The sequence below is a fragment of the Fomitiporia mediterranea genome, assembly GCF_000271605.1.
Source record: "Fomitiporia mediterranea MF3/22 unplaced genomic scaffold FOMMEscaffold_2, whole genome shotgun sequence".
NCBI classification, from domain to species: domain Eukaryota; kingdom Fungi; phylum Basidiomycota; class Agaricomycetes; order Hymenochaetales; family Hymenochaetaceae; genus Fomitiporia; species Fomitiporia mediterranea.
In genome coordinates this window covers 4,233,842-4,260,862 of record NW_006760387.1, presented here as the reverse complement: position 1 = coordinate 4,260,862, position 27,021 = coordinate 4,233,842, and the positions used below count along the sequence as shown (strand labels likewise).

Here is a 27,021-nt window from a genome sequence, read left to right as displayed (position 1 = left end):
CCGTGAAGGATTGCGTATTCTGAATCGGATAGCGCAAAATTCCACTTCAGTTTGAGGAACCTGGTTCCAGATGACGATACCTGTGTATAATTAGTGTATAATTAATTCTGCTTGTATGAGTTCATGTGATGTTTTGAAGCTATTCCTTTTGTCCGAAGGGTTCTGAATTGCTGTAGTATTCGCAAAAGCTGTGAAGTGTACCGGAAGTAATTATTTCGAGCTCACGAAGGCGATCTAACTCCGCACGTGCACCTTCCGAGATCACCTGTCAGGGAGCCTCGTGTCCTCTGCCAGGCAATTTCGTTGGGTGCCTAGCCTTGTTAGTCTTCTCCTTTCCAGTAACCGGAATCGCTTCTAGACTTGATTTGACTTGATCGACTCGCCGACAACGTGTTGTTCTGTGCTGCAAAGACAAAAGACATGTGGCTTCGGGCATTCGATATTTCCAGGGGAAGCAACCTGTGTAACGTGTATGCGTGTCGTGGAAATCGACATGAATCGTATGATTCGTGAAGCGTGAAGCATGGACATGACCAACGGAAGATATAAAGACAACACACCTCTGTGCCCTTTGCAATGTTCCGCTGAAACTTGATACCCCGCCCCGTTTGTCTTTCTATGCTGCCATCTATCTGTCGGCCTGGATCATTGACGGATATTGCATTGCATCTGAGAACCGGACGACCTCGACCACGTTGACACGGATCTATTCCACTCTATTCTATTTTTTGTATCTTTCTTGCCTTTTGGATCGTTCCTTCCGCAGGCACCGGTACTGCACAGCCGCCGCCGTTTCTGCCTTTTTTTTCTAGAATCGGTTCCAGACGGCAACCTTCTCCCGTGGGACCGAGGTTCTTTTCAACTTAGTTCCTCTTTCTTCAACAACCGTGTCCGTTGCTGCTAGCCTTCTGGTGAAGAAGAGGAGAATGGGAGCAGGCCTATGGAAAGGATGGATTGTCCTCGGGTTATGTGCTTTGCTTTTGGATGTGGTTGAGGCAGGGGGATTTGACAACAAGCGGAATGACAATGTACGTGTCGCTACTCCTGTGTCTTATGACATATTGAACTTACAGAATGCTTGCTCTTAGCTTGCTGTGTAAGTGTAGTCTGCTCACCGACGGATGAGTATACTGAACGGTTACCTGGGACGTGTAGATACTGGGGACAGAACTCGGGTGGCGACCAGCAAAGACTTTCGTTTTATTGTCAGGACGACGTGTACAATGCCATACCGCTTGCGTTCCTCTACGTATTCTTCGGGACGGGTGGAGAACCTATGATGAGCTTCGCACATGTACGTATTATCACATCCTACACTTCACATCTCGTCTTCTAACCGACATCTCGTAACACCTAATTAGACATGCAACGAAGGCAATGGTACCTTCCCAGGAACAGCACTATCCAATTGTACCTTTTTGGCTCCCGACATTGAAGAGTGCCAATCCAAAGGGAAGATCGTCACGCTCTCGCTTGGTGGCGCGGCTAGTTCTGTTGGATTCACGAGTGAGGGTCAGGCAGAGGACTTTGCGACGACGATTTGGAATAGCTTTTTGGGTGGAAGTTCGGATATGAGGCCATTTGGGAGTGCTGTGCTTGATGGGTGGGTACCATTATGTGCTCATATCTGCTTAAGTTTTGCTCGATTTTAACTTCAATCTATGAAAATCTAGTGTTGATTTGGATATTGAAGGCGGATTACCAACGTATTACAACAACTTCGTGGATAAGTTACAGTCGTATACGGATAAAGCTGAGAAGACGTAAGCTCTGGGTCTCATTTGTACGTTGTCAATATTGGCTTACCTCTTGTTCAATAGATATTATTACACTGCAGCACCGCAATGTCCCTTCCCTGACGCATATACCGGTCCTGCTATTAACCAGTCTCGATTTGACGCTATCTATGTCCAGTTCTGTGAGTCTGTACCGGTTGTATCATCTTTCCTCAGACCTAAATACGAAATGTGTGTAGATAATAATTATTGCGGATTAAATTATCCTGAGGTATGTCTTGTACTGCCACTCATCCAAATCTTCACACTTTTGGTGGTTGTGTTCAAAATTCATCTCTAGCAATTTGACTTCGGGTTATGGGACGAGTGGGCACGAACGCAGTCTCCCAATCCAGATGTCAAGATCTACATCGGTGCACCTGGGTCTGCGACGGCAGCACATCAGGGATACGTAGACATCGATACGCTAGAAAAGTACGCGCTTGCGGCACAAGGGAATTATACGACGTTTGGTGGAGTGATGTTGTGGGATGCGAGTGATGCATATGGTTCGTCCTTGCTGTCCTGCCTTATCCCATCTTTCACTTTTCACCTAAACCGCTGACTATTAATTTTATTTATTTATTTTTGAATTAAATTAATTTTTTGCATGCAGAGAACAATCGATACGACAAGAAGATCAAAAGCGCACTCGCGAAGAACGGGCAAGACATACCCGATGGTGGATCAGGTGTAGGCGGGGGTGGAAGTGGAGAAGGAGGAAATGGAGCGGGTACGAATTCGACACCGTCGAATGGTGGTGGTGAAGGTACTAACTCGGATGGTGGTGTAGGCGCTGTATGTGTGCATACTCAAGGACTTGGAGATGAGCAGGCTAGGTTTGCTATGTTAGCTGAGGGTGGAGGGATTGTTGCTAGGTAAGTTCGTTTGCTTACCTGACTTTTTTTCCTTTGACCTTTCGTGGGAACGCTGATTGATTAATGTGAGTAGGGATGGAATCAAGGGTGTTTATGATGAGGTATGTCAACTCTTTCTCGCCTTATTTTCGTTGTAGAAAATAACATCTGGTGTAGGGTCGGAGAGCAGTCAACGTCCTCTCATCTATTGCACGACATCACATCGGACACCTCACGTCAATGATATCAAAGAAAGAGTACAAAAAGGTACTGCGCAGGTATAGACTTTATCGAAGATTGGATTCGGATTTGTGATACCACGTTTAATCAGTATTTTGAGGAATTGTGTTGTTTACGACAGAGATGTTGTTTGTTCTGTTTTGTTTTGTTTTGTTTTGCTATGCTTTTCTGCTATGATTCCATTGCAACGGAAGAAGATAGTTGTATATCACACAGGAAATTGTACTTGGATGTATCATTATTTACATTGTTCTTTTCTTTTGGTTCCTTAGTGATTTAGTGGAATAGATGCGTTTTTCTGCTTCCAGGTTTCTCGTTGGTCAACACAATTTCACAATTCCATATCATTTGCATCCATTTGGCGGATTACATAATTATTTGGCTTCTGTCTGGGAAGGATGAATCTGGATGATGGATCAGCCTTTTGTTCTTCTCTTTTCTGGCTGAGTCTTTCAATCCTGACATTGAACAAGCGAAGCTCTAGGCTAGGTAAGTGCTCTAGTATCTATCTTTGTATCTGCTAAGCTGTTATAAGTTTATATAGACGCTGAGAGGCATTTGCAACAGAATTGCCATGTTACGAAATACAGGTTTTCATCTATGGCAAAACATATCACCGTTTGGCCGGTGAGGCCGACCTCCGCTAAATAGTGTGAAAGATGGTCGTTGGCCCTATAGATTATTAGATTGCATCATACTTCTGAATACAGATCAAGCAGGGTGCTTGATGCTGATGTTCATCTGTTTCGGGCAGCATGCGACGCTTTTGTTCATATGGAATACATACGCGGGCACAAATATATAGAGGACAGGGGTTGTCGATCTCTGCTAGATATCTATACGTCTGTCCTCGCCTGCGACGTGTGCGACGTTGCTCTCAATCGTCAATTTTTGAGTATTACAGGCTCTCTGCATCCTGCACCATTCACGCATAGGACGCATTATAATACCTATATCGCGACTGTTTGATCAACAAACTACTTGTTTTGTTTTGTTTTGACAGTCGTGCCACGAGCAACTTCATTTTCAAGACAGAACGATATCTTGGGATCATTCAGCGGAGTAAACTGCCAAAATGGACGTTGCAATGTCAGCCCTTGAGCTGGCAAAGCACATCCATGGTCTCATTGAGAAAGTACGGGTCTCGCGCTCAATGCTGGTTATGGCACAAAATTGAACTCGCATATTTCCTCGACGCAGCACTCGAAAAACAGGAAAACACTCAGGGAGGTATCCCGCCGACTTGTTGATGATATACAGCAGCTCGAAGATGTTCGAAAGAACTGCGACATTGGCAACACAATGCCGGAGTTGGACCAAGAAATTGCCGCTTATCAAAGGTATGTCCCATTCCTTATCGACTATTCCTTGCCCAGCCTGAGCTTGTGTCAGCGATCTCCGGAATCTATTGCACAAATGCAAGAAGATATTTCAAGAAAAGCCAGGTTTTCGCGGAAAAGTCAGCTATTTCATCGATACAAGGATCAATGTCGAGGATATAGAGGAGAAACTCATTGAGATCCAGAAGAAGGCAGAGTTGGCGCAGAGGAAGTTTGAGGTATGTTCACCAGTAATTTACAATTATTATTATCGTATCTCAGTAAATTGGTAGAGGATAAATCAAATCAAATCCCGAAAAGAAATCAGAGATCTCCAGCTACAGTTTCAGAGCACTGCAGCTAAGCTCGAGGAATCGTTGAGAAGCCAAAGCGATGATCGAGGTCGGAAGTTCGAGCTAGCTCAAGAGGAAGTTCAGATACAAATGCAGAACGAGGGAGCTGAGGGCAGCGGCGATGACTTGCAAGAAGAGCCCGAGGATTCTGGGAAAGGCTTCAATCGGCTCGATGGTGAAGTTAGACATCGCGATGGAACAAAGAATTGGGAACATGACGAACCTTCGGTACTTCACAGGCAGTCCCAGGTTTACCCAGTTCTAACTACGCTATCATAGGAGAATGAGGTTAGCGAAGAGGAAGGTCTGGGAGACATTGGGCATCTAACGCCAGATGTCTCTAGGCTCTCTCTAAACGAAGAACCGCACGGTGATACTTCGGTAAGCGACACTTCTGTAAGTGAGGCATTCTTGGCAGACCTTGCAATGGCTGATTGTGTGTTCCTAGGAGGATGAAAGCGAGAAAAAAATCGATTCGGACAAGACGCGGAGTTCTCCTACAGGTGCTTTCAAAAAGCCTTTCCAGGACAAACCACAGAACGAGAAAACTGTGCGTAATATGTGTTTTATCGAAGCTCGTAACAGCTGCAGACATAGCCCCAGGAGAATGATTCTGACGATGAGGACGGCTCTGAAGGCCAGTATCAACTCACATCCGAGGTCGCCACGATTTCTCCCAGCGGTGTCTCTCAAAAGCGGGAGGATGAACGTCACGCGAAAGCGAGAAAGAACACAGAAGAACCACCCGTGACGAAGGATGAAGCAGTGCAGCAGACTCTGAAATTACTCCGCGATATCCGTGACCCAGACTCACGCACACCCGTCAAGAAATGGATATCAAAGGCCAACAATTTATCAGCCACCCTCGAGCGAAAATTCAAGATGCTTCCCGAAGCACGCCAGCTTTCCGAACTGTGCGCGTCGCTCACTCAACAAATGCTGGACGAAGTTCCCGCTTCCGCTAGTTCGCCATTAGCATCGAATTTACGCACCTTTGCGAGGAGGATATGGAATTTTGGACGACCATACGAGGCTGTGGAGCGATCCGAGAAGGCTGTTGCAGCTTACAGACAACTAGCGGATAAAGACCCGAGGATGTATAAATCGCAACTTGCTTCGGCGCTGAAGACTATGTCCATGGAGTTATCGAAAATTCGTCGTTACAAAGATGCTATTGAACCGATTGAGGAGGCTATCGACATTATGCGAGACCTAGTGCAAAGCAATCGCAAGAAATACGTGTTCGATCTGGCGATGGTTCTCTCGAGATATTCTATTCTTTTATCAAAGCTCTATCGATTTCACGCTGCATTAGGCGTTTGTCGGGAAGTTGTTAACATTCAAGAAGAACTTGTGAAACAGGACCCGGGGAAGCACAATCCTTACCTTGCAGACGAGCTTGGACGCCTGGCAACAGCCTTGGCGAAAAATCGCAAGTATCGAGAGGCACTTGACGTTCAGATTCGTCACGTGAATCTAAGGCGGGAGATATCCGAGAAGGATTTGGAGAAGCATGCTACGGGAATAATTAAGGACTTGTTTTGGTACTCCGACAGTCTGGCCGATCAAAAATATCGTGAGAAGGCTCTAGAGGCTGCTGAACAGGCCGTTGATCTCAGCGAATGGCTTGTACAAGATGATGGCACTGGTACTGTCAGACAAATTGACGATGACGATAATCAGAGCGACGACGAGGAGGAGGAGGAGGAGGAGGAGGAGGAGGAGGAAGAGGAGGAAGAGGGGGAAGAGGATTCCGACGAGGAGGGAAGCGAAGAAAGTAATGATGATGACGAACCGAATCCCCATACTGCTCTCCTGGCAACTGCTTCAACTGTTCTACACGACAGACTATCCGAACTCCATCGCGATGAAGAAGCAGTAAAAGCAATATTACGAGCCACGGACCTTTGGTACAAGCTCGAACAGCATGAACCGGACAAGTACAAGCTGAAATTCGCGAAGTCTCTCAATAAACTGTCTGACAGTCGATCGGTTGCTGGTCTGCACGAGGAAGCACTCAAAGCGGCTAACTGTGCGGTTGAGGAATGGCAAGATCTCGCTGATTCGAATAATAAGTATCTACCTAATCTAGGACGAGCGTATGAGATGCTCTCATTACGGTTATCCAAGCTTGGGCGAGACAGGGATGCTCTCGAAGCCGTCAATAGTTCTCTCAAAATTCACAGAAAGCTTTACGATCGTGATGGCCGAGCTCGCAAGCCTGATCTGGCACATACATTGCTCACTCGGTCTTCGGTGCTCGTGAAGGTTGGACGCCGGATGGATGCTCTAGGACCCGCAAAGGAGGCTGTGGGCATGTACAGACAGTTAGCGAGAGACAATCCGAAGAAGTATCAGCGCAAGCTCGCCTCGTCTTTGCACGAGTATGCTGGGCGGTTGTCGTCAGCAGGTCGAAAAGAACAGGCACTCAAGGCTGTCAACGAGGCTATAGATGTTTATAAACAGCTTGCGAAGGATGATCCAGACTCATATAAAAAACAACTTGCGAAGTCCACGGACCTCCGTGTCAAGCTTAGAACGAACTTGATCGAATCAGACTCTGATTAAGGCGCAGAACTGGAACTGTCGCCAGACACAGTTTACGGCGCAATCAGGTCCCGCGCTATGCCAGAGAATCTTTGGGATACATCATTCGATGACGCGGAAGCAGGCTGGCGGTGGAAGATGAATTATTCGTCTTGTATCAATTGCTTTATATTTTATTTCATTCTTCTCTTGATATTCAGATAAATTTATACTGTTGCTCTCCGCATTACATTTGAAAGTGTTCGTTTTTTCCCAATCTTGCGAGTAGTTATCATTTGCCATCAAACTATCAGTGGGAATGAGATGCATCATCACATTCACTTGCAAAGACTGGTCGTTAAATATTGAACTGTAGAAGTCCACATGTACCACCGCATCACGACAATTCGGTAATGCGTATTCAGATAATTTATGTCCTTTTGCTAGGTAAAATGCTAAGATACCCGACTTGCAACATATTCAAGAGCAGCAAGAGAAATTGATGACGGGCGGTATATAGCCCGTACTCCTCAAATCAGTGTATCCACGGCCATAGGGCTCCGAAAGCACCGCATCCCGTCCGATCTGCGCAGTTAACCGGAGCGCCGCCCAGTTAGTACCACGGTGGGGGACCACGCGGGAATCCTGGGTGCTGTGGTTTTTTCAACTTAACTTTTTCATTTTTTCAATCTTGGATTATTGTCCTTTCAGGGAATTGTACAATGTAAAAGATAGATTTTTTTTTCAAGTGCAGTTTATAATGCATGTATCGTTGATTGTATTGGTGGTAAACATGACTGAATGCCGACTTTCCTTACTGAGATAATACTCTACTTTAGGACTGGTCGGGATTGACCACCATACTGGCACCCGAGTCAACAGACAACGTGATATTATTGTCATTGCCATCCTGCTAGAACAATGTAGAAAGTACAAAACGAAATAAGGCTTAAGAATACAAAGTAATGTTATTCTATCAAGATAGATACATCGTGCAATTCAACTCCAATACAGTTACAAGTCACAATATGTATACACGCCATGCCTTTCACAATACTGTGATTGAACGAAAAAGGAACGAAACAGGATAATTATACAGTTGGCGAAAGCATAATTTGTGCATGACTCCGCGGCTCAGCATCTTCAAGTAGGTCTGACAAGTCTGGGACGTCATAGTCATCGAAGAACGAAGGACGATCTCGATCTTCGACCACAACGGGGAATATGGTGTGAGTTGGGTCTTGAAGAGGACTATATACATTATGTTGTTGTGGATTTGTTGACGACGATACAGATGGTTGATCCTCGGTTTCAAGCTGGGATCGTTTAATGGTATGACCAAGATAGGCAGAGACAGATGGCATAGACGTAGCCTTCCTGTTCCTTTTCTTTCTTCTGCTTGTCGCGGTCGACCGATGCAAAGCTGGGCTTGTACCTTGGTATTGCGCCTTGGAGATGTTAGTAAGGCGAGCCGGACTCGAAACGACTACTCTCCCACTCCGAGACATGGTCCTATCAATTTTGGACTTCTTCACTGACATATTCCTTTCAAGAAGGTCATGGTCAATCGATGGATCTCGAGAGCGAGAGCAAGCTTGGGGCATCTGCGGTTGAGACTGAGACAAGAGGACACTGCGAGCAGTTTCCATAAACCCTTCGAGCATTGTACCAATTCGACGCAAAGGTCTTCGTGGCTGAGAAGCGGCAACAGAGTCTGAGCCAGTAATAGTATGAAGAACCTTAGCAGAAGGAGCCGGAGCTTGCGCGTTAGATGAGTTTGAAGCGCAATTCAATTCGAGGGGTTGAAGAGGGTCATTGTTTTCGTCGTTCTTCTCGCCTGGTCGGGCTGAATCCTGGGTTGGAGGAGCGTGAGACGGAGATGGAGATGTAGCTGGTACGAGAATCTCAAGGTCATCGGAAGAAAGCACATGCAGAACTGATCTAGAGTTGTCATCTTCATTTTGTTGCATTGATGCTTGATGAATTTGAGTCGGGGGAGCTCTTGTTTGGGAACCCTCGTCTAGAGGAAGTGACACGAAGGGATCATCTTTGTCGTTACCAAGTCTGGTCATTGTCAGGGAAGGTAGATCACAGTGTGCTTCCAAGACCAACGGAGCGATCACCGGACGGCCACTCATCGATAATATCCTAAAGAAAATAGCTTCGGAACGAAACTGACAGATCACCGAGAAAGAAACGTACTGGTAAAACTTAGCAGAACGAGTTTGATTATGTTCCGCATACGATACGAGCTGGAGAGGCGTCAGGGTTGACCGAGGAGTCTGGGGAAGACTTGCATTCGCTTCTGCGCCTTTGGGAAGCACAGAATGTGGTACATCTTTCATCTGCTTGAAGGGCGAGCACCACTGAGACAAAGGTAAACGAGGCCGAGTCTCGTATGGTGTATTCTCTTTGTTTGCAAACGAGGTGTCGAGTGGACGCGGAATCCGAGGATCCACAAATTTGGCTCGTTTATCTCGAGGAGGTGATCTAGGAGAGTACCAAACATCGTGTGGAACAAGGCGTAATGCGAGAGGCGTTGTAGGTGGGGAATTGAATTCCAGGTCAGCCCCAGACAGAACGGCAGCTCGCTGTATGCGTTTGGAAAATGAGGTATGGACCCTTTGTTGCTTTCGTGATGGTTTCTTTGAGTTCCTGTCAGTGATGCTCATGTTGGTCTTTGATCGTTTGTGGGATGTGGTCGGGCTAGGATTATTACCCACGGCGCCTAAGTTGGCGCCAACACACTTGCTAGTGAGATTACACCTCTCCTCTTCGTTTTCTGACGAAGATTGAATTACTCGGCGCCTCTTGCGGCTGTAAGTTTTCCGAGTCCGACGAGTACTCGGAATTTCTTGGCGACGAAGGAAGTCCTCAACAGTGATAAACTCTGCTTCCTCGGAGAATGGAGATGTAATCGCTGGCACAGAGTCAGAGGATGCCGTACTCGTCTCTTTCAGATCTGTCTTCTTAGTGTATTCTTCCCGTGCATCAACGTCATCATCATTACCACCATAATTGACATTCGTTGTGATACTGAAAGATGGTGTGGCAATGGCATCATGGGCTACTCTGTGTCCGTGGTAGCCCAGACAAGGGTCAACGGCTGCAGTCCGCCGACGCTTTCTCTTGATCTGTGTTTTGTTCGAATGATAGAACAATAATTGATTGTACTGTTAAAGGATAAAACTTGGTGTAGACTCACCACGATCTCCTCGTTCCCGCCAGACGCCATCAGCCCACTGGCGAATGTCTGAAAATGGGTAATTGACTAAAAGCTATCAGAAGCAGTGAAATTGAAACTGGCGGAGGATTCACTTTTGAAAGGCCGAATGAGGACCCGTGGCGAATGAGTGAACGAGTGGAAATACCATAGATTCAAAGAACAGCGAAAAGTGGGTTATGATTTAAGTGATGCATTTGAAAGACCAAAAGAGGCAGATAGATAATGGGTTTTTATTTTATCTATTTCCTATTCAGGAGAAATTCGCGTCGGATACTACTGTTTTTGCACAGCCACGTACTTAAGGCGCGTCCTTCTTAAGTACGCCCTGCCGTGTCCTCCTCCTGTACACACAACACCCCTCGTCGTCTGCCTCATTTCCTCCTTGCACACACATCATCGTGGCCATCTTTCGTATCTGTCGACTCTGGCATGGCCCGCCATGCTCGTTCAGTATCCCGCCAGCCTAGCCCGGGACCCTCCAGGCGCCCGAAGCCACGCTCGCGTGCCTTCGCCGAAGATGTTATTGAACTAACCGACAGTGATGATGACTCTCCCACCTTCCTTCATCCTCGGAAACGTCAGAAGGTAGCCCATATCAATTCGGAACCAATCGATATTACGTCTTCCGCCGCCGTCTCGCCTGACGTTTCTGATCTCGACGCACTTCTCGATGCGCTGGAAGAAAAAACAGAACTAGAACCGCAGCAAGAGGAACAGGCCAACCCGCCTCTGACCGATCTGACAAATGAACAAGATCGCCAGGATTTACAGGCTCACTCAACTCCTCTTGATGCTTCGGACAGCGACGAAGTCGTGGCCACTCCTACGCCAGTCGATACATTGGAACGTGACCTAGCTCAAGTGCTTGAAGTCGTCCCTGACGTGCAGCCCGATCACGCTTCCTCGTTGTTAGTCAAGTACCGATCTGCTTGTAGTGAAAACCCAGTTGCACAGGTCTTGCATGTATTGTTCGAGCAGCCATACCCAAAGGTTCACCGGAGGAAGGGCAAGAGAAAGCGTGAAGACGACGACAATGACGAACGAGCTGTCAAAGCTGCAGAGAAGGACTTTGGCTCTAAAGATAGACCGTTCGAAGGTGGAGAACATTATGGTGAAATTGCTCATGTCTGTCTTCTTGTTGACATTGTCATTCGAGTAACGCTGATGCTTCCCGTTGTTAGAACCAACTCACGATTGACTTCCCGAGAATTCCGGTGCCTCATATTCGACGGACCATGTATCTTAACAATTCGCTATATGCTCCGACGTATCTCACGCTTCAACGTCAACTTCAAGAGAATCCGCCTCCATTTAGACTGAAATCACAAGCCACGCGACCGAGCGGAAAGGGCAAGCAACACGATGCGGAGTTTGATCGCGAACTTGCCTGGGTACAACAATCACTGAGCGGCACGAAAGACAAGGCTTCGCAACACACCGAGGAAGACGCCGAAGAAGACGATGACGGAGAATGTGAGGATGGTATTGAATGTGGCTGTTGTTTTTCAACTTACGAATTCGTGAGAATTTTTTGACTGGAGTCATCGCGGGTACATGCACTAATGCTCTTTTTCAGGACAAAATGATCCAGTGTCCAGATGCACATCTCTTCTGCAAGAGCTGCATGAGGTCCTACGCCAAGAATCTGCTCGGCCAGCATGACATTAACATTAAATGCATGGATCAAAGCGGCTGCAAGCTCGTCTTTGCCGATTCAGAACTGAAGCGCTTTCTATCCGAGAAACTTCTTGAGCTGTACGAACGAATCAAGCAGACCAAAGAAATCGAAGCCGCAGGTCTGGAGGGACTCGAGGAATGTCCATTTTGTGAATATAAGGTTGTCATTGACAACCCCGACGAAAAGCTATTCCAGTGTGAACGTGAGGAATGCGGTGCATTAAGCTGCCGTGCTTGCAAGAAACTCGTGGGTATTTAGTTGCTGTCTGCATTATGACGATTTTCTAATCCGACTATATTAGGATCATCTTCCGAAGAGCTGCAAAGGTACGAAAACTAGTATATATGCCAGACCACATCTAATGAAGACACGTACCATCTCAGAGGCCGACGAAGACAGGGGTCTAGACGCAAGACACAAAGTTGAGGAAGCAATGAGTGAGCGAATGGTATTGTTTTTGCGGCGGGTGACCTAATCTATTTGCAGCTGAAGCCCTAATGCGGAACTGTCCAAAATGCAAGAAAGGTAAGTACTGCCCATTATTACCACGACAAAATGCTACTAACTAAGTATCTCCCAGCATTCATCAAGGAAGATGGAGTAAGGGCTTCCTCTTTGTCTGCCGTGAATGATTGATTAACATTGTTGCCATTGTAGTGTAATAAGATGCGTTGCCCTACTTGTGGTACACTTATTTGCTATGCCTGTCGTCAAGTCATAACAGGCTATGATCATTTCGACCATGTATGTTTGAATGGTTTTAGCATTGTATCTTTTCTAATCGGTTTAAATTAGACGCCTGCTGGACATAATCGGAATCAAGCGAGTGGGTCTAGGCAAAAATGCTCTCTGTGGGACTCCGTCCAACAACGTCATGATCGAGAGGTAAGTCCATCAAGTTATCCGTTTGTCTGCAGCTAGCATAACGTTACTGATACCAAAACATAGGTTGCCGAGGCACGAGATAAAGCCATCAAAGACGTGGAGGAACAAGACCCGGAAGTAGACAAGAAACAGTTGGAAATTGATTTACCCAAAACTGCAGGAAATACTAACAATCGAATGGCGCAGGGTCTTCAAAACGCTGGTCGCGCGCTACCCGGGTTCCATATAGCTCCCGGAGAAATGCGGCGCCATTTGGAGCGACTACAGCTGGGCCGGTTCGGACCTCCAGCTAACGTAGCCTTCAGGGTTAATCCACAACCTCCTCCGTATCCAGGACCGCCTCGGAATGGGCAGCCAAATGTTCAGCCCGCACTCCAGCAGGTACAGCGTCGCGCCATTGTCTGTCGTTTACCTCAGCGTGTTCAGTATCCGGCACCTCAGAACGTACAACAACAACCTATACCTCAGCGTATCCAACCGGTGATACCTCAACTTGCGCAACCGAACCCTCAGCCTCCTCACCCAATGTTCCCTATTCTTGCCCACCCAGCACCTGCACCTGCACCGGTTCAGCGCGCGCAACCACCTCCGGCTCTACACGTCCAAGCGCCACAACAACCTCAGCCACAAGCTGCTCAATTTGCGGCAATGGCTGGACCGGGAGCGGCATTTATACAGAATGAAATACCGGGTGAACTAGCCATGATACACCAGCAGTTGATGGAAGCGGACGCTGAAGCAGCGCGTGGGCAATTCGACGCAGCAATTCGACGACTTCACGAACTACAAACAAGACCACGCGTTGTCGCTAGACATACCGTGCCAGCGAACAACTTCAATGCCTACGCACAGGGCTTGCAGTTAGAACTTATCCCGAATATGCACGCCCCGGTAGCAGATCCGATCGCACAACGACTACAGCTAGAACTACAAGCAATGGCACCACCAGATCCCGGTGCAGCAGTTGGGTTCGTACCGAATTTCGCTTTTATGAATGGACCCGGGCTAGCACCGGTTCCTGCACCTGCGCCTGCACCCGCGCACGTCGGGGTGGGCGTTCAAGCTGCTCCGGTAGCTCAGCAGCAGCAGGTTCCGACTGCTGTTCAAGGCCGAATCATGCATAGGTCGGCAATCTTAGAACGGCGTTGAACCTTCCATCCGTGCATCTAATGGTTTTGGTGCCTTTACATCCTGTTGTATCGACCTTCCTTACACATTTTGCTCACGACTAACTAATACATACAAACCCCTATCATTGTTTTACATTCCGGTCATCACTCACAAATCTACTTTTTAACCAAGGTTTCCAGGGTCTGCTGTTATATGCAAGTTTTTGCCTTTCACATTAACGCATTCGAAAAGCCCAAGCTGATTTTTCTCTCTATTTGGTCCGGAGGCGGTTTCGTGCAGAAAAACCTCAATAACTATCCTGTTTCCTTTCGTATTTTCTATAACTTTATACGACGTCGCACATTTTGTAAATAGGGCAGGAAGCAAGTCAAGTGAAATTTCGTGTAATCATGAAATGAATAAAAGTTATAGCAATTTAATACTTTCGTAGATAAACAACATAACATCAAAAGCGAACCGTTCACGAAGAAACCAACACTTAAACGTAATATCATAACTCTTCGTTCTCTATCACTCGCTCAAAAGATCGAGGACGACAAAAAAATCCTCCCCCCATACACTCATTCAACTCAAGCGTGGTGCGAAACATCCATCTTCTCATCACTCTCCCTTCCCTTCATATCTACCGGACTCGCACGTCCATACACATCAAGACCAATTCGCTTATGTATAACGAGAAGACGTTCTTGGTCTGCTACGCTGCTACCGGATTCGTCACCGAAGACTTCGTCCATTTCTTCTAGTGTGAGACCTTTTGTTTCGGGTACGAAGAAGAGGACGAAGAGGCCGCCCATGAATGAGAATGTCTATGATTAATAGTTTGTTAGTTATTTGGCTTTTGTGGATAATTAATTGGGTTAGGATGGATGGTGTCGGAAATGATGGCTGGGTGTTGATAAATAATAGTGAAGCAGGGGGACACGTACCCCGAAAAATATGAAAGTTCCGAAACGCAAATGCGTGAGCATCGTTGGCGTTACCTACATGCCCAAAAAGGTTACGAATCAATTTCTATCCATTTTTCAACACTGTAGAAAAGTCGTGTTCGTACCTGCCCAACTGTTCATACAAAATAAACAATAAATTCAAATGTCAGAAATTCCTTCCTTGACCTTGAAAAACAAAATCCCCGAAGATCTATCTATCAGAAATCGTACTTACCAATGAAATTATTCATCTATACGTGACAAATTAAAAATCGTATCGGCATCAGCAACATTGCTATCGCCCAACGAAATACGGAACGAAAAGTAGATACTTACCCAGTTCGATGAAGCAGCGATCGAGAGACCCTTTCCTCGGACACTTAACGGCCAAATCTCGGCAACAAGAATCCATGCGCATGGACCTTTGTTTTCAGTAAATTAAAATTATTTATACCGAGCCGGAAATGAGATCAGATCGCATTGAATGAGCTTAGATTAGAGATCTCTATAAAATAAAACTCCAAGTGAAGATTACTTACCCCAACTATATCCGAAGCCTATGCAGCGTTGAGAGTTTTTGTTAGTCGAATAAGGGGATGTGAAGGAGGAAATGTACTACGTACCAATCGCGAACACCCAGACGAGTGCACAGGCTGCCCATCCTGCAGCTACGTGACTAACCAAGACAAGAAATGCGTTGAGAAGTGTAACGATGAAGCGTATCACTCTCCTTACCTGCCCCAAGAATCCTCAAAGAGACCCGAAAGTACAGCGATTATAAGATGACAGCTATAGACATAACGCGGTTAAAACAGTCAGTCCGCACTACATGGTATTAGTAGGACATACGCGGCCATGAGGAAAGCTCCAGAAATTCTAGACAAAGACAGCCCGCGTTAATTTCTAATTTAATGGCGAATATGTGGAAACTGGAAACGCACAACACAGGCTTCCTTCCCCAGTGGTCAACCCAGATCACAGCAGGAATTGTAGCAAGGAACATGCTAATCAAATCGTCACCGTTAGACATCCATGCACAGATGAATAAGAATACTGGTGCATACACAATACCGACGACACCTGTTGCCAGTAGTGACGTAGTAGTACCTGTCAATCCGAGGGATCCGAAAATAGTAGGAGCGTAGTACAGAATCGCGTTTACGCCTGTCCATTGCTGGAAGAACATGGTTCTATGCATTTTGTCAAGTCAGTCCATATAAACTTTCTACTAAAAGAAAAACGGCACTTACAAAGAGCCAATGGCTACGCGGACAAGCAGGGCTAGGTAAAAAGGCTGTTAGAGTTCGGGTACAACACATATGTTGAATGGAGTAGTCGCACTTCTTGACCGGAGAAGACTGAGATAATCGTAGACTCCGAGTTTAAAGTTCGAAAGCCGCGAGCCGTCCTGGTACTGAGGGAACTTCATCTCAGACGTTTGTTTCTCAAATAGGTATTGCGCTTTAATCTCTCTAGACGAACGAAAATTAAGAAAAGAAATTACTGGCGTAAAGAAGAAAACAAACATACAGGTACTCGATTTGAACGAGGTCAGAGTCTGGAGGAAGACGACGTGCCGAACTCAGTACAGCCAATGCTTCATCGTTTCTTCCCTGGTTAACGAGCCACCTTTCCAAGTATAATTCAGCTTATGGTGCCTTCCACCAGACGAACATAACAACGCACCTCGGGGAGAATGGCATAACCAAAATCCCAACACCGAGAATCACGGCTGGAACGAGCTGCAGAGCCAACGGAATACGCCACGCCGCTTCATGCTGCGTTTGACCCGACCCACCAATGAAGTTCGTTCCGTAGTCGATCCAGAAGGATACCATGATTCCGAAAGTGATTGCTAGCTGCTGAAGAGCGACCAGAGAGCCTCGTACTTCCGGAGGAGCAAGCTCGGCACTAGATGTATGATTATGTTCAATTTATGAGTGGTTATGTGATAGGATGGGCGCTTCGTACTTGTAAAGAGGAACTGCCATACTTAGCGACCCGACACCAAGACCCGTCACAAATCGTCCTAAATGGCATATAACTTGAACAACCTAAGTCGCTTACAGCACGAAAGCAATAGTCACCTCCATAAATCGACGAAGCATGCATCGCTGCCGTCTGCACGATAACCCCAACGCAGAATACACAAACAGCTATCCAACGAAAAACGTCGATGAACCATTATTAATACTTCGTTCCGGCAATGGTAAAAGACGGTAACGGCAGGAACTCACCGAGGACAATCGTGTACTTCCTAGATAACTTATCTGCAAGATAACCGGTACACAAAACACCGAACCAAGCTCCCAACTCCAAAATCGCGACAAGCCATCCCTTCTTTCCGGTATTGGAGACTGCGTCACCCATCCGTTGCTCGAAGGTGTACATGCTGATTTCAGATGGGAAAGCAATCTAATATCAGTTTCGTTCTTCACATGCAGTAAATCTAGAATCCTCTACGAACGTTAGGACACCTGAGAATACACCCTATACAAACCATTCATCAATCGATTAGAAGTACAAAGAGGAGGGAGAATGTACTGACTTGGTTGTACCCTATGTTATTATTAAAATTAATCAATTCGTCATTGGAGTTGAAATCAAATGATGTTATCAAGATTCTTTACCATAAAGTCTGTGATAAAAGCACGAAAATCGAGCTCATCAGTATCAAATCCAAGACTTGTGAAAAGAAAAGAAACAGACTCACAATCCACCGAGCGACGCGAATACAGCTATCGCGAATACACGTCGATTGTGCAACAACCCAGCCTATAAATCACCAATCCCCATCCCATTCGTCGGACCGAGTCAGCTTTCGCCAATCAAGGCAAACTAAACAAATAACGCACCCAACCAGATTGACCGGCGAGGGCTCTCCGCCGATTCGCAGCACCCGAAACTGTGTTTTGTATGACAGCCATTGCTCGTCGCGCACTCCGGGTTCGCAATACGGATGCAGATACCAAGAGGGGAGTGGGAAGACGGGTAAGATCGAAGGAACGATAGTACAGAGGGACGAAGGGATCAAAGTCCAAGGTAGGTCCAAAGGGTCATGCATCCACAACCCAAAGCTTATATACCAACATGACCACATCGCGTCTCGTCTCAACATCATCAGGAAGGTCGGAAGAGAAGAGCCGTGTCGGACGGAATTAGAATCCCCAGCGCTCAAGGACCCAGTGCGGAACCAGCCAGCCAACCAGCCTTGCAATTCAATTCAATACATAAATGATAAATACTCGGAGGAACGGTTCAACCTAGTCAAGCCGAAATGTTTTATTAATAACGACGAAAAAAATAAATAAACCAACGATGATCGAGATTCGTTATTCCAACTCTGCTCATATGCTCTTTGGCTCGGCGCGGTGAGAAAGTTACCCAAGTACCCAAAACCAGGTGGAAGCAACCCCCCCCCCCCCGTCTTCATAAGTGCCTCGCGTTTTGGGTGTGATGCAGGAATGCACAAGAAAGACTCCGCCGGGCCGGTCGGATGAACGACGCATCATGAGATCACGGTACTTCGCAACTGCGCTACCGCCAGGCGAAGACGGCATTAGCGAAGGTAATACAGGAGAGCCACATGGTTACATCTCGGGAATAGTTCTCTCATCCATTGGCATCAGACTTTGATTTGAGTTATGTATATAGGCACCGATTGTCAATGAATTACTGTACCAAACATGTTCGAACACGATACGCCTATACAAACAGTAAACCGATGGCCCGAACAACCGAGTAGATTCTCATAAGAATGCCGAATCGAAGAGTTACTGAAGTATGTGGAATGTGATAGCCGAGAGGCACTACTGAATAAAACCAGAAAAAAAAGGTACACCTAGTTAGCTAGTTTGAAATATATAAACTATAAACCAAAAATACGATGATACATAGATTCTTCGACGATAACCGATAGCAATAAACAATTTTGCGTAAATATAGCAGCAATATACTTTCGTTCCTACAAAGAATCGGTCAGTTGGCTTACGACAATGACTGACGGAGGCTAGGACTTACAAGAAATAATAACCCATGGATCCGGGAAAAGCAAAGTAAAAGAGAGAAATAAAATAGGAAAAGGACAAGCGGCCATAGTCGCCGCAAACGACTAAACGTTAGAAGTCATCGAGCTCCGTTCGCAAGCATGAGGTTTACTTGGATCCGAGGGAGGGAAAGAAAATGGGGAAGGGGCGGATGCGGCCATGAACAGCCGCTAACGACTACGACATTTCGAAATCGTCGAGCTCAGCTCGCAGGTACAATGATAGAGGGAGTTGAACCGCCAGGCACGCATCAGCAGCTTCATTCCGTCGTTGAAACAGCTACACGGTCCCGACAAAGTCGGCAACTGAGAGTAACCCGAGGATCCGAGTGAAGAAAAGAGAAGGAAAAAAAACGGAAAAAAACCAAGACACGGTCCCAGTCACCCGCTCCCTCCTACGAATTCCTAAAATCGTCGAGTGCAACGTTTACTTGGATCCGAGAGGGAGGGAAAAAGAAAAAACAGAAAAGGGACAAAATGCGGGCACATTCTGCCGTCCACAGCCGCTCCTGCCTACGAACTCCCAAAATCATCAAGCTCAGCTCTCAAATACAGAGACCTCGCACGTTTATTCTGAATCGCAAGGTACGCATCAGCAGCTTCGTTTCGTCTCTGAAACAGCTGTACAGCCTTGACAAAGTCTGTATCTGGAAGTCCTTCGGAGGTTTCGACGCATTGGATCGCTATGGCTAAACGAGTGGGTTGTACCGGTATCGGAGAATTTGCTTGAGGTGTATGAGGTGCATGAGGTTGGTGAGGTGCTTGTGCTTGTGCGTGGGCGTGATGTGGAGGTGGAGGTCCGTAGAAAACGTGACCATGACCATGAGCGGGAGGGGGGTAAGGATGGCCGGGCGCGGACCCTGGAGGAGGGGGAGGAGGATATCCTGGGTAGGAATCGTATTGCGGTTGCGGGGAAGTGACTACTGTCGTACTACTTGCAGCGGATTTGGGACGTTTTGAGATGGAGACGTCGGTAACGGGTGATTGGCCGCGTTTTCCGTTTGTCTGGGTAGCGAATTTGTACTGCAGTACAAGAAAGATTTAAAAAATACATAAGGTGTGTAAAGTATTAGACTGGAGGACTTACTGTCTGAAAGGCAGGAGGATCAGCGCGCGCTCCGTTAATTGGGACTGTCGTGAATGGTGGAGGACGCGCATTTACTCTCCTGTTATCGCCATTAATTGAGAATACGCTAGTGCTTGAGGGTGGGAGAACTATATCGGATGTTGTAAGAGTTTGAGGCTTCTGTTGTTGTTGCTGCTGGAGCTGGGACTGCTGAGGTTGTTGTTGCGGTGGTGGTGCCGACGGTGCTGAAACTGGCGGTGCTGAAGTCAGAGGCGCTGAAATCGTCGGTGCTGGAACCGGTGCTAGAACTGTAGGCGCAGGAGCTGGAGTCGGAACGGGAGTTGAAATTGATGATTCTTGTTGCTGTTGTTGCGGCTGCGGGCTAGTCTGTGCAGAATTGTTCCAGCGACGCATGAACTTCTCTTCGCCTGCATCCTGGCCATGCTCGTCCTCAATGAGGTATGCCACCCTATTGTATGCGGGAAAGCCCTTCTTTCGCCAGGGTTGCGCATCACGATGCCCCTGCTTAAAATCTGGGTGAGAATTGTTAATTAAGCATGAGAAAGCACTCGCATTGCATACAGCAATATAAGCGTCCCAGGTTGCCGCAAGGGCAGTCAACATCGAAGTATTTTCATCCCAACTAAATCCGGGTTGTTGTCGGATGTGCTTAACGGTGCGATATTCGATTTTCAGCTACATCAAAGATAACGAACGATTACGATTCAAATGAATAAGTAACCAACATAGAACAGATGATTAGATCAAGTTTTTAACTTACCCGCTGCCAGCGTGCCTTACACTGCGTCACCGTCTTCTCTGAACCACCACTATGAGCTTCACTACCCCTCAACCTATCCGCGACGGCGTTCCATGCCTCGAGCGTGAAGACAGCAGTATCCCGATTCTTCCTACCGAGTAACATTTGTTCGATGAGGGCGTCGCATAGTACACAGTCGTCACGCGCAGACCATCTCGAGGACTTATCATTCACCGCACCCTGCGACGCCGTCCCCGGTTCCGGAACAGGAGCAAAGCGGAGTGTATGTTGTCCGGAACCAGATGGCGACCAGACGTATCCCTCGACCTCAGCGGAACTGGTCGACTGAGCGTCTGCCATGTGTAAGTTAAATTACCGAGGAGTTTTCCAAGTTTTTGGAGGTGTTTTTGGGAAATGGACTGAAAAAGCAGCGTGGTGTCTCCGGTTTTTTTTGTGTTTCCTCCTCGGCTTACTTTTTTCGTATTTTCGTTCGAGAAAAAAGAAAAAAAAAACTGCAGCCGGTGTGAAAATCCGCGGCCAGTTTCCTCCTCGGGATTTTCCAGATGAGGCGGAGGAAAATTGCACGACGAGAAAAACGGCTGGAAAATACGCCAGGTGGACAGACAGCCCTGTATCTGTGTAAAACGAGAGATTAGGTAGGTTGGTCGTCGAGGACGGGGTGGAGAGACGAGCCTTGGGCTAGTAGAGAAACGAAGGGTCGAATTTGATGCATCCTCCCGAAAATTTCCCACGACTACTCTCAAATCCGTTCCTGGACGACTCCTTTCCTCATTCCAAACTCTTCTTACCTCAATGGCTTGTGATTTGAAAATCTCTGCACGGTGACTTGAAATTTAATAAATGGCACTCTTAAGCCGTACTCACCGTCACCGGGACTTCGCTTTCTGCTAGTATAAACAGTCGTTTTGCTTGCGTGTACTGTTTCTGGGTCTGGGCTCGTGCGAGTCGTGCAATGTGCGGAAACTGCAGCAGCGAATACTCAATGAATATAGTTGTTCACGCTACCAAGATCCGACAGCTACTTCATTCGCCTGGTCGGGTTATATGCTCCGGCTGTCTCTGAATACTAGGATGATCATACACTGATATAGGACTTTGCTTGCTTGGACGTCTTGGCCACTACTCTCACTTTGCTTTGGCCGTCCTGCACTCGTGCAATTTGACAGATTTATCAACTGTGCGCCCTCCGTGCCCCTGCCGATGCCGACTTGACGACCTTGCTCCTTCCACCAGGTCGACGATGTGTCGATTCGTCTCGTTAGTCGGTCCCAGCTTCTATGTTTCCTCGCAGTTATTCACTAACTTGTGTTGCTGTTCTAAAGACAAATCACCGTCTACAAGTGCGGTGCGGTCGAGCATGTGAGTACTCTGCGTAAAATCAGGACATAGCAGCTTTCTAATAGATTCTGCAGGTTGAGATAAAGGTGAAGTATATTGGTAATTAAGCGAGCGCGGGAGGGTGTTGACCATGGTTGATCCTTAGGACGAAGACTGTAAACGAAGGGAATGCATCAACAGCAAGAAGCATCCGTCTAATTGTGCCCAAGAGTCATTCCTCAAGCGACTAGCACGCCTGTTTTCGAGTCATGAGCCGAAGCCTCATGGACCAGGATGTCGTAACTAGTACGTCCCATCGTCTCCTATCTTCACCTACACTTTCCTAATTCTTACCTACACCCTGTGCTTCAGCCGAGAACTTTCATTTGCATTCATGAACCGACCAATGGAACAATGCAGTGACAAGAGTTGTAAGCTCGTACAAGACCAGAACAACCCATCGTTCAAAGCAGCTGTAGAAGCCATTCGTGCCTTTGTGTTCCAGTCGATACGTGAGCAGGAACAGGCAGAGCATGATGCAGCGTCGACGAGACAGCTTCGAGATGAGCCGATACCTTGGACCCCGCCGAACACTGCCCAATGATGCCTCTCTTTCACTATAGCGAATCTGTAGTACGGGTATAGTTTGAATGATAAAATGTTAATCGATACGTTGTTCTTTGAGCCGTTGTACTTTTGAGGCGATGACGTGAGTTGATGGATGATCGGCAGTTCGCGTGCGCCCAACCGCGTCTGTCAATAGTCTCAAGCCCGTACACAGCATATAAGCCTCCCAAGTTCTTAGCCTCCTACTCCCATCTCTCTCCGCAACACTCAACTAAACAACTCGATTCAAAGATCTAAAAGATGTGGAATAATTATCCAGGACAACAGCAACAACACCATCGTGTAGGATACCCTCCTCCGCCTGGTGCACCGCCAGGCCAAGGAGTTCCTGGTTTCCCTACTCCTCCTCCAGGGTGAGTCTTGTAGAGACACGTAAACCCTTATCATGAATTTTAATCATGCCATATCTTTCGTAGATTTGGGTAAATCATCACTTTGGTGTAAACAAAGTACGAGAAGCTAAGCGTGATTGTTCCAGTGGTGGGTTTGGGGGTGGCGGTTTCAACCCTCCACCAGGCCCTCCTCCCAACCAGTATGGTGCGCCGCCAGGTCCGCCTCCCAACCAATATGGCGCCCCGCCTGGTCCACCTCCCGGTCAGCGCGGGTACGCTCCGTCCTATGCACCGCCTCCGAGTGGTACACCAAGTGGGTTTCCTGGCAGGTGAGCACAACATTCTCCTCCGCTGCTGAGTTACGCGCTCACTAGTATTCTTCAACTGCAGTGGTTATGGTAGTCCTGGTCCAGGTGGTCCGGGCGGAGGATACGGAGGGTATGGACCTGGACCGGGATCGTGAGTCGTCGGAATACATCCTTTGTGCTTTATTCGACTAACTTTCTTGCCGAACAGCTTCGGACCTCCACCAGGCCCTCCAATGCGTCCTTCACCGGGAGCGCCACCAGGAGCGCCACCACCTAACTATAATTCATATCCAAGCTCTAGTAAATAATTTATATTTATATTTATCTTCGCGGCATCACAACTGATATACGCATCTCGTACATAGGCGGTCCGCCACATGCTCCACATGCTCCTCCGGTTGGGGTCCAGAACTACGGTCCACCCTCGGACAATCGCGCCGCGCAACCGTATTTTGAGTATTCCCAGTGTACGGGAAGGAAGAAAGCTCTTTGCGTAAGTTCGCCGGTTGTCTTACAAGTAGGACTTTCACTCATCAAGCCTGTCGATATCTCGTAGATCGGTATTAACTATTTCGGCCAAAGTGGAGAGCTAAGAGGGTGCATCAACGATGCGCACAACGTCCGGCGTTTCTTGTTGGGTACGTTTTTCGGACTCTCATTAAATTAAATGTTCACAAAGAATATTAATTATAATGGTGGTTAGGTCATGGGTACAAAGAAGATGATGTCGTCATGCTCACGGACGATGCACGGAACCCGCGTCAAGTTCCTACAAAGCAGAACATCGTCAGTTTCTTTTTTTGCTTTTGCTTGGCATCCGTATTGTCATGTCAGCTGCTGATAAAAATTACTTTCGTACATTACTAGATCGATGCGATGCAGTGGCTCGTCCGTGACGCGAACCCGAATGATTCACTTTTCTTCCATTGTGCGTCTTTGCTTCCTGATTTCGAAGTATCTTTCTTGGTTGACTTGAAACGGCGTAGATTCTGGACATGGCGGTCAGACGAAAGATTTAGATGGTGATGAGGCGGATGGTTATGACGAAGGTACGCTTAACGACTGTAAAATTGATATTGAGACTAAGAGGTTTGCTTTAGTTATTTACCCTGTTGATTATGAGGTTAATGGCCATATTGTTGATGATGTGTGTATTTGCACTGCTTATTACTTTGGGGATATGCTGACGTCTGAATTTATAGGAATTGCATTATATTATGGTACAGTACCAATTCTCCGCTAAGTTCTCCCTGCTGACACTGATTTTTGTCCAGGTGCGACCACTTCCGGCGGGTTGCCGTTTAACTTCGATTTTCGACGTGAGATTCGATTTAAACATTCTAAAAGTAATATGAACTAATATACTGGTTTCAGTCTTGCCATTCGGGTTCGGTATTAGGTACTTTGTCTTATTAGTTGTGGGCGTTATCCAGAATTGACCTTTTGTATCCCTCGCAGATCTGCCATACATCGTTCGTATCTCATTCATTCTCTGTTTTCTACCACAATTATTAAACTTGACTTTTTCTTCGCTAGTACTCTACCGAAGGCAAGATTAAAGAACCAAACGTCGCTGCCGAAATGGGCCAAGGTCTCATGGGCGTAGCGAAATCGTACGCTCAAAACGACATTGGTGGCATGATGAAAGGTGCCATGGGCTTGTTCAAGTCCGCAACGGGTGGTACACAGAAGGCAGAGGAATATTCGCGGAGGACTAGGACGAGTCCTGCTGATGTCGTACGTATCTTCTACCTATCTTCCTTCCTATCGTTATTCCTTTTGTTTGTCTGTTTGGTTTTCGATTGCGTTGCTGACGGAAATGAACGAAGATTTCTTGGAGTGGTTGTAAGGACTCGCAGACTAGTGCGGATACTGTTGAAGCTGGACAAGCGACGGGTGCGATGAGCTACGTGCGTGGATTTTATCATCACTTTGCCTGCAAATACTGATTCATTGCGTGTATAGGCGTTTATCTCTTGCCTTGGTAAGTTTTTGGAACTATATTTTGTATTAAACGCAATTCTAATGGATTTGTTCTCCTCTCATTTAGATCAACAGCCTCAGCAGACATATCAGGAACTGCTGAACAACGTCCGGAATATTTTAAGGAGCAAATACAGTCAGAAACCTCAGGTAAGCCGTAATTAAACCTGTAGAAACTTATATAACCTAGTACTGAATTGTATTCCTTTACAGCTGTCGAGCTCTCATCCTATGGTATGTCCCCTAAATATTCACGTCTTTTTGCTCTTTTTGAAAGGGAAAATCACTGATGATTGGTGCTTTAGGATACGAGTATCTACTTCATCTTTTGATGGCGTTGATACTGTATGCTATGTTTGTATATTCTATAAAAATCAGAATGATCTACTTTCATGTACTGGACTTTGTACATTGTAAAGCCTCTTCGGTCAAATGAATTTCAATGTGTTCTTTTGAATGCGCAAATATTTGCCCATTTCCGTGACATTATAGTGTAAGACAATGTTTCGTTATCGTTATACAAACAACGGTCGATAGAGATTCTGTACTGCAGTTTGTTCACTCGCGTTTCGAGAACGTTGACTATATACATGCACGTAATCGTATCAACTTCAGGTCCTGATTGAATTTCGTAGTAGGATAGGTATCATCAGCATTCGGAACGAGTAACTAACTAAGGTATTAAGAAAATGATAGACAGTAAGCAAGATTACAAGATGAATAAGTGGTTCAATAATAGGACATTGGGAGAGCAATGATCGATTTCCATGAACAGAAGACACAGTATGTAAGCCAATACATAATATTTCTATATTGCATCCTTCCTTGGACTGGGGATAGCATCAGGAAAAAGTCGCATTTCTTATAATATATTGTAGACTTTGTAAAGTAACATAAGTATTGTATATATATTGTAAAGGAATTACAAGACTTGCAAATCAATTGTAAAGTTTGTATAAGACATGTTAATGTATATAAAGGCTAAGTAAGTGTTATGGATGAATACAATCTATTAAAAGTATTATACTAACTTTGTATAATAGCCTAAAGTATTATGCTTGCATTACATTTTTATTATAATTTCAAAGAAAGGGTAATATTTACAATATAATAATGTAACAATAACTATTGTTGCCTTATAATTTATGTAAAAGGTATATTAATGTATATAATAGTGTAAGAGCACTTGTTATATAATTATTATCTTAATAAAAGTATACTATAAGTATATAATATGTATATCATACTTAGACTATCTATACAAATAGTTTACAATTATTGTAAAAAGCATTTCATCTACTTGTAATAATTACATCAGTGTGTTTAGAAAGCTATATACATGTCATATTACTTTTTACTATATTACAAAGTAGATTAATTATTTTATTTTATACCTAAATACAATAATTGAAATGTTCTATCAGTTGACGACTCATATTATAGTTGCTTATGTAATCAACTGCTGAAGATCGAGAGCATATAATGACGCATTTCTCTTCGTCACTCCTTTACCTCCTACCTTCACCATCTCCCCAACCCTCTGCCCCCAACGCTATGCTGTCGCCTCTGTTCTCTCTAGTCGAGTCCTCCGCTCACAAGCGTCCTACCAGCAGGCACTCTGCCTGCAACAACATAGGCAACAAACA

General features: G+C 46.1%; 9 protein-coding genes across 9 annotated transcripts; 5 read left to right on the top strand and 4 right to left on the bottom strand.

Annotated features, from left to right (window-relative positions):
• Positions 1 to 926: 926 nt before the first annotated feature.
• FOMMEDRAFT_76409 (glycoside hydrolase) lies at positions 927 to 2,340 on the top strand (the record flags this gene model as incomplete). Its single annotated transcript, XM_007263328.1, has 7 exons — positions 927 to 1,048; positions 1,156 to 1,294; positions 1,362 to 1,603; positions 1,674 to 1,763; positions 1,821 to 1,918; positions 1,976 to 2,016; positions 2,077 to 2,340. The coding sequence occupies 7 exons, from the start codon at positions 927 to 929 to the stop codon at positions 2,338 to 2,340; spliced, it is 996 nt and encodes a 331-aa protein (XP_007263390.1).
• Positions 2,341 to 3,947: 1,607 nt separating this feature from the next.
• On the top strand, positions 3,948 to 7,369 carry FOMMEDRAFT_144878 (TPR-like protein; the record flags this gene model as incomplete). The annotated part of the gene is made up of 7 exons (XM_007263327.1): positions 3,948 to 4,007; positions 4,073 to 4,212; positions 4,265 to 4,430; positions 4,485 to 4,772; positions 4,824 to 4,940; positions 4,993 to 5,094; positions 5,142 to 7,369. 7 exons carry the CDS (start codon positions 3,948 to 3,950, stop codon positions 7,110 to 7,112), a joined length of 2,844 nt encoding a protein of 947 aa, XP_007263389.1. The 3' UTR covers positions 7,113 to 7,369.
• A 792-nt stretch (positions 7,370 to 8,161) lies between these two features.
• Positions 8,162 to 10,305, bottom strand: FOMMEDRAFT_26221 (uncharacterized protein; the record flags this gene model as incomplete). Its single annotated transcript, XM_007263326.1, has 2 exons — positions 8,162 to 10,204; positions 10,276 to 10,305. 2 exons carry the CDS (start codon positions 10,303 to 10,305, stop codon positions 8,162 to 8,164), a joined length of 2,073 nt encoding a protein of 690 aa, XP_007263388.1.
• Positions 10,306 to 11,205: 900 nt separating this feature from the next.
• On the bottom strand, positions 11,206 to 11,403 carry FOMMEDRAFT_131830 (uncharacterized protein; the record flags this gene model as incomplete). The annotated part of the gene is made up of 1 exon (XM_007263325.1): positions 11,206 to 11,403. The coding sequence occupies one exon, from the start codon at positions 11,401 to 11,403 to the stop codon at positions 11,206 to 11,208; it is 198 nt and encodes a 65-aa protein (XP_007263387.1).
• Positions 11,404 to 11,531: 128 nt separating this feature from the next.
• FOMMEDRAFT_75478 (uncharacterized protein) lies at positions 11,532 to 12,769 on the top strand (the record flags this gene model as incomplete). Its single annotated transcript, XM_007263324.1, has 7 exons — positions 11,532 to 11,816; positions 11,873 to 12,220; positions 12,276 to 12,300; positions 12,358 to 12,411; positions 12,461 to 12,499; positions 12,555 to 12,574; positions 12,632 to 12,769. 7 exons carry the CDS (start codon positions 11,532 to 11,534, stop codon positions 12,767 to 12,769), a joined length of 909 nt encoding a protein of 302 aa, XP_007263386.1.
• Positions 12,770 to 14,544: 1,775 nt separating this feature from the next.
• FOMMEDRAFT_17599 (general substrate transporter) lies at positions 14,545 to 18,179 on the bottom strand. Its single transcript, XM_007263323.1, has 23 exons — positions 17,772 to 18,179; positions 17,630 to 17,691; positions 17,547 to 17,554; positions 17,465 to 17,475; positions 17,384 to 17,406; positions 17,154 to 17,308; positions 17,004 to 17,072; positions 16,888 to 16,945; positions 16,603 to 16,827; positions 16,447 to 16,545; positions 16,258 to 16,388; positions 16,167 to 16,197; positions 15,981 to 16,106; positions 15,858 to 15,920; positions 15,766 to 15,792; positions 15,652 to 15,705; positions 15,540 to 15,592; positions 15,456 to 15,473; positions 15,253 to 15,338; positions 15,152 to 15,167; positions 15,042 to 15,049; positions 14,917 to 14,970; positions 14,545 to 14,796 (listed from the first exon to the last, which is right to left on the bottom strand). Exons 1-23 carry the CDS (start codon positions 17,841 to 17,843, stop codon positions 14,560 to 14,562), a joined length of 1,686 nt encoding a protein of 561 aa, XP_007263385.1. The 5' UTR covers positions 17,844 to 18,179; the 3' UTR covers positions 14,545 to 14,559.
• A 1,295-nt stretch (positions 18,180 to 19,474) lies between these two features.
• On the bottom strand, positions 19,475 to 21,480 carry FOMMEDRAFT_165724 (uncharacterized protein; the record flags this gene model as incomplete). Its single annotated transcript, XM_007263322.1, has 4 exons — positions 20,809 to 21,480; positions 20,610 to 20,723; positions 20,049 to 20,549; positions 19,475 to 19,984 (listed from the first exon to the last, which is right to left on the bottom strand). The coding sequence occupies exons 1-4, from the start codon at positions 21,145 to 21,147 to the stop codon at positions 19,475 to 19,477; spliced, it is 1,464 nt and encodes a 487-aa protein (XP_007263384.1). The 5' UTR covers positions 21,148 to 21,480.
• Positions 21,481 to 21,600: 120 nt separating this feature from the next.
• FOMMEDRAFT_152476 (uncharacterized protein) lies at positions 21,601 to 22,729 on the top strand (the record flags this gene model as incomplete). Its single annotated transcript, XM_007263321.1, has 7 exons — positions 21,601 to 21,629; positions 21,709 to 21,842; positions 21,900 to 22,065; positions 22,131 to 22,167; positions 22,221 to 22,232; positions 22,292 to 22,431; positions 22,498 to 22,729. 7 exons carry the CDS (start codon positions 21,601 to 21,603, stop codon positions 22,727 to 22,729), a joined length of 750 nt encoding a protein of 249 aa, XP_007263383.1.
• Positions 22,730 to 23,022: 293 nt separating this feature from the next.
• Positions 23,023 to 25,854, top strand: FOMMEDRAFT_118237 (metacaspase). The gene is made up of 21 exons (XM_007263320.1): positions 23,023 to 23,105; positions 23,169 to 23,174; positions 23,231 to 23,413; positions 23,475 to 23,543; positions 23,601 to 23,692; positions 23,758 to 23,885; positions 23,949 to 24,030; positions 24,096 to 24,178; positions 24,260 to 24,320; positions 24,379 to 24,441; positions 24,493 to 24,539; positions 24,595 to 24,612; positions 24,667 to 24,711; positions 24,767 to 24,791; positions 24,851 to 24,864; positions 24,929 to 25,129; positions 25,222 to 25,302; positions 25,358 to 25,376; positions 25,443 to 25,525; positions 25,589 to 25,609; positions 25,681 to 25,854. The coding sequence occupies exons 5-21, from the start codon at positions 23,626 to 23,628 to the stop codon at positions 25,705 to 25,707; spliced, it is 1,065 nt and encodes a 354-aa protein (XP_007263382.1). The 5' UTR covers positions 23,023 to 23,105; positions 23,169 to 23,174; positions 23,231 to 23,413; positions 23,475 to 23,543; positions 23,601 to 23,625; the 3' UTR covers positions 25,708 to 25,854.
• The last annotated feature ends 1,167 nt before the right edge of the window (positions 25,855 to 27,021 follow it).

Coding starts and splice junctions, on each gene's coding strand:
- FOMMEDRAFT_17599 (XM_007263323.1), bottom strand. CDS start 17,843: ATGGCTGTCATACAAAACACAGTTTCGGGTGCTGCGAATCGGCGGAGA. Junction 16,946..17,003: donor TGCTTCGTCGATTTATGGAG/GTGACTATTGCT, acceptor TATGCCATTTAG/GACGATTTGTGACGGGTCTT. Junction 15,793..15,857: donor TGGGGAAGGAAGCCTGTGTT/GTGCGTTTCCAG, acceptor GTCTTTGTCTAG/AATTTCTGGAGCTTTCCTCA.
- FOMMEDRAFT_118237 (XM_007263320.1), top strand. CDS start 23,626: ATGCGTCCTTCACCGGGAGCGCCACCAGGAGCGCCACCACCTAACTAT. Junction 23,886..23,948: donor GAAGGAAGAAAGCTCTTTGC/GTAAGTTCGCCG, acceptor GATATCTCGTAG/ATCGGTATTAACTATTTCGG. Junction 24,179..24,259: donor TTCCTACAAAGCAGAACATC/GTCAGTTTCTTT, acceptor GTACATTACTAG/ATCGATGCGATGCAGTGGCT.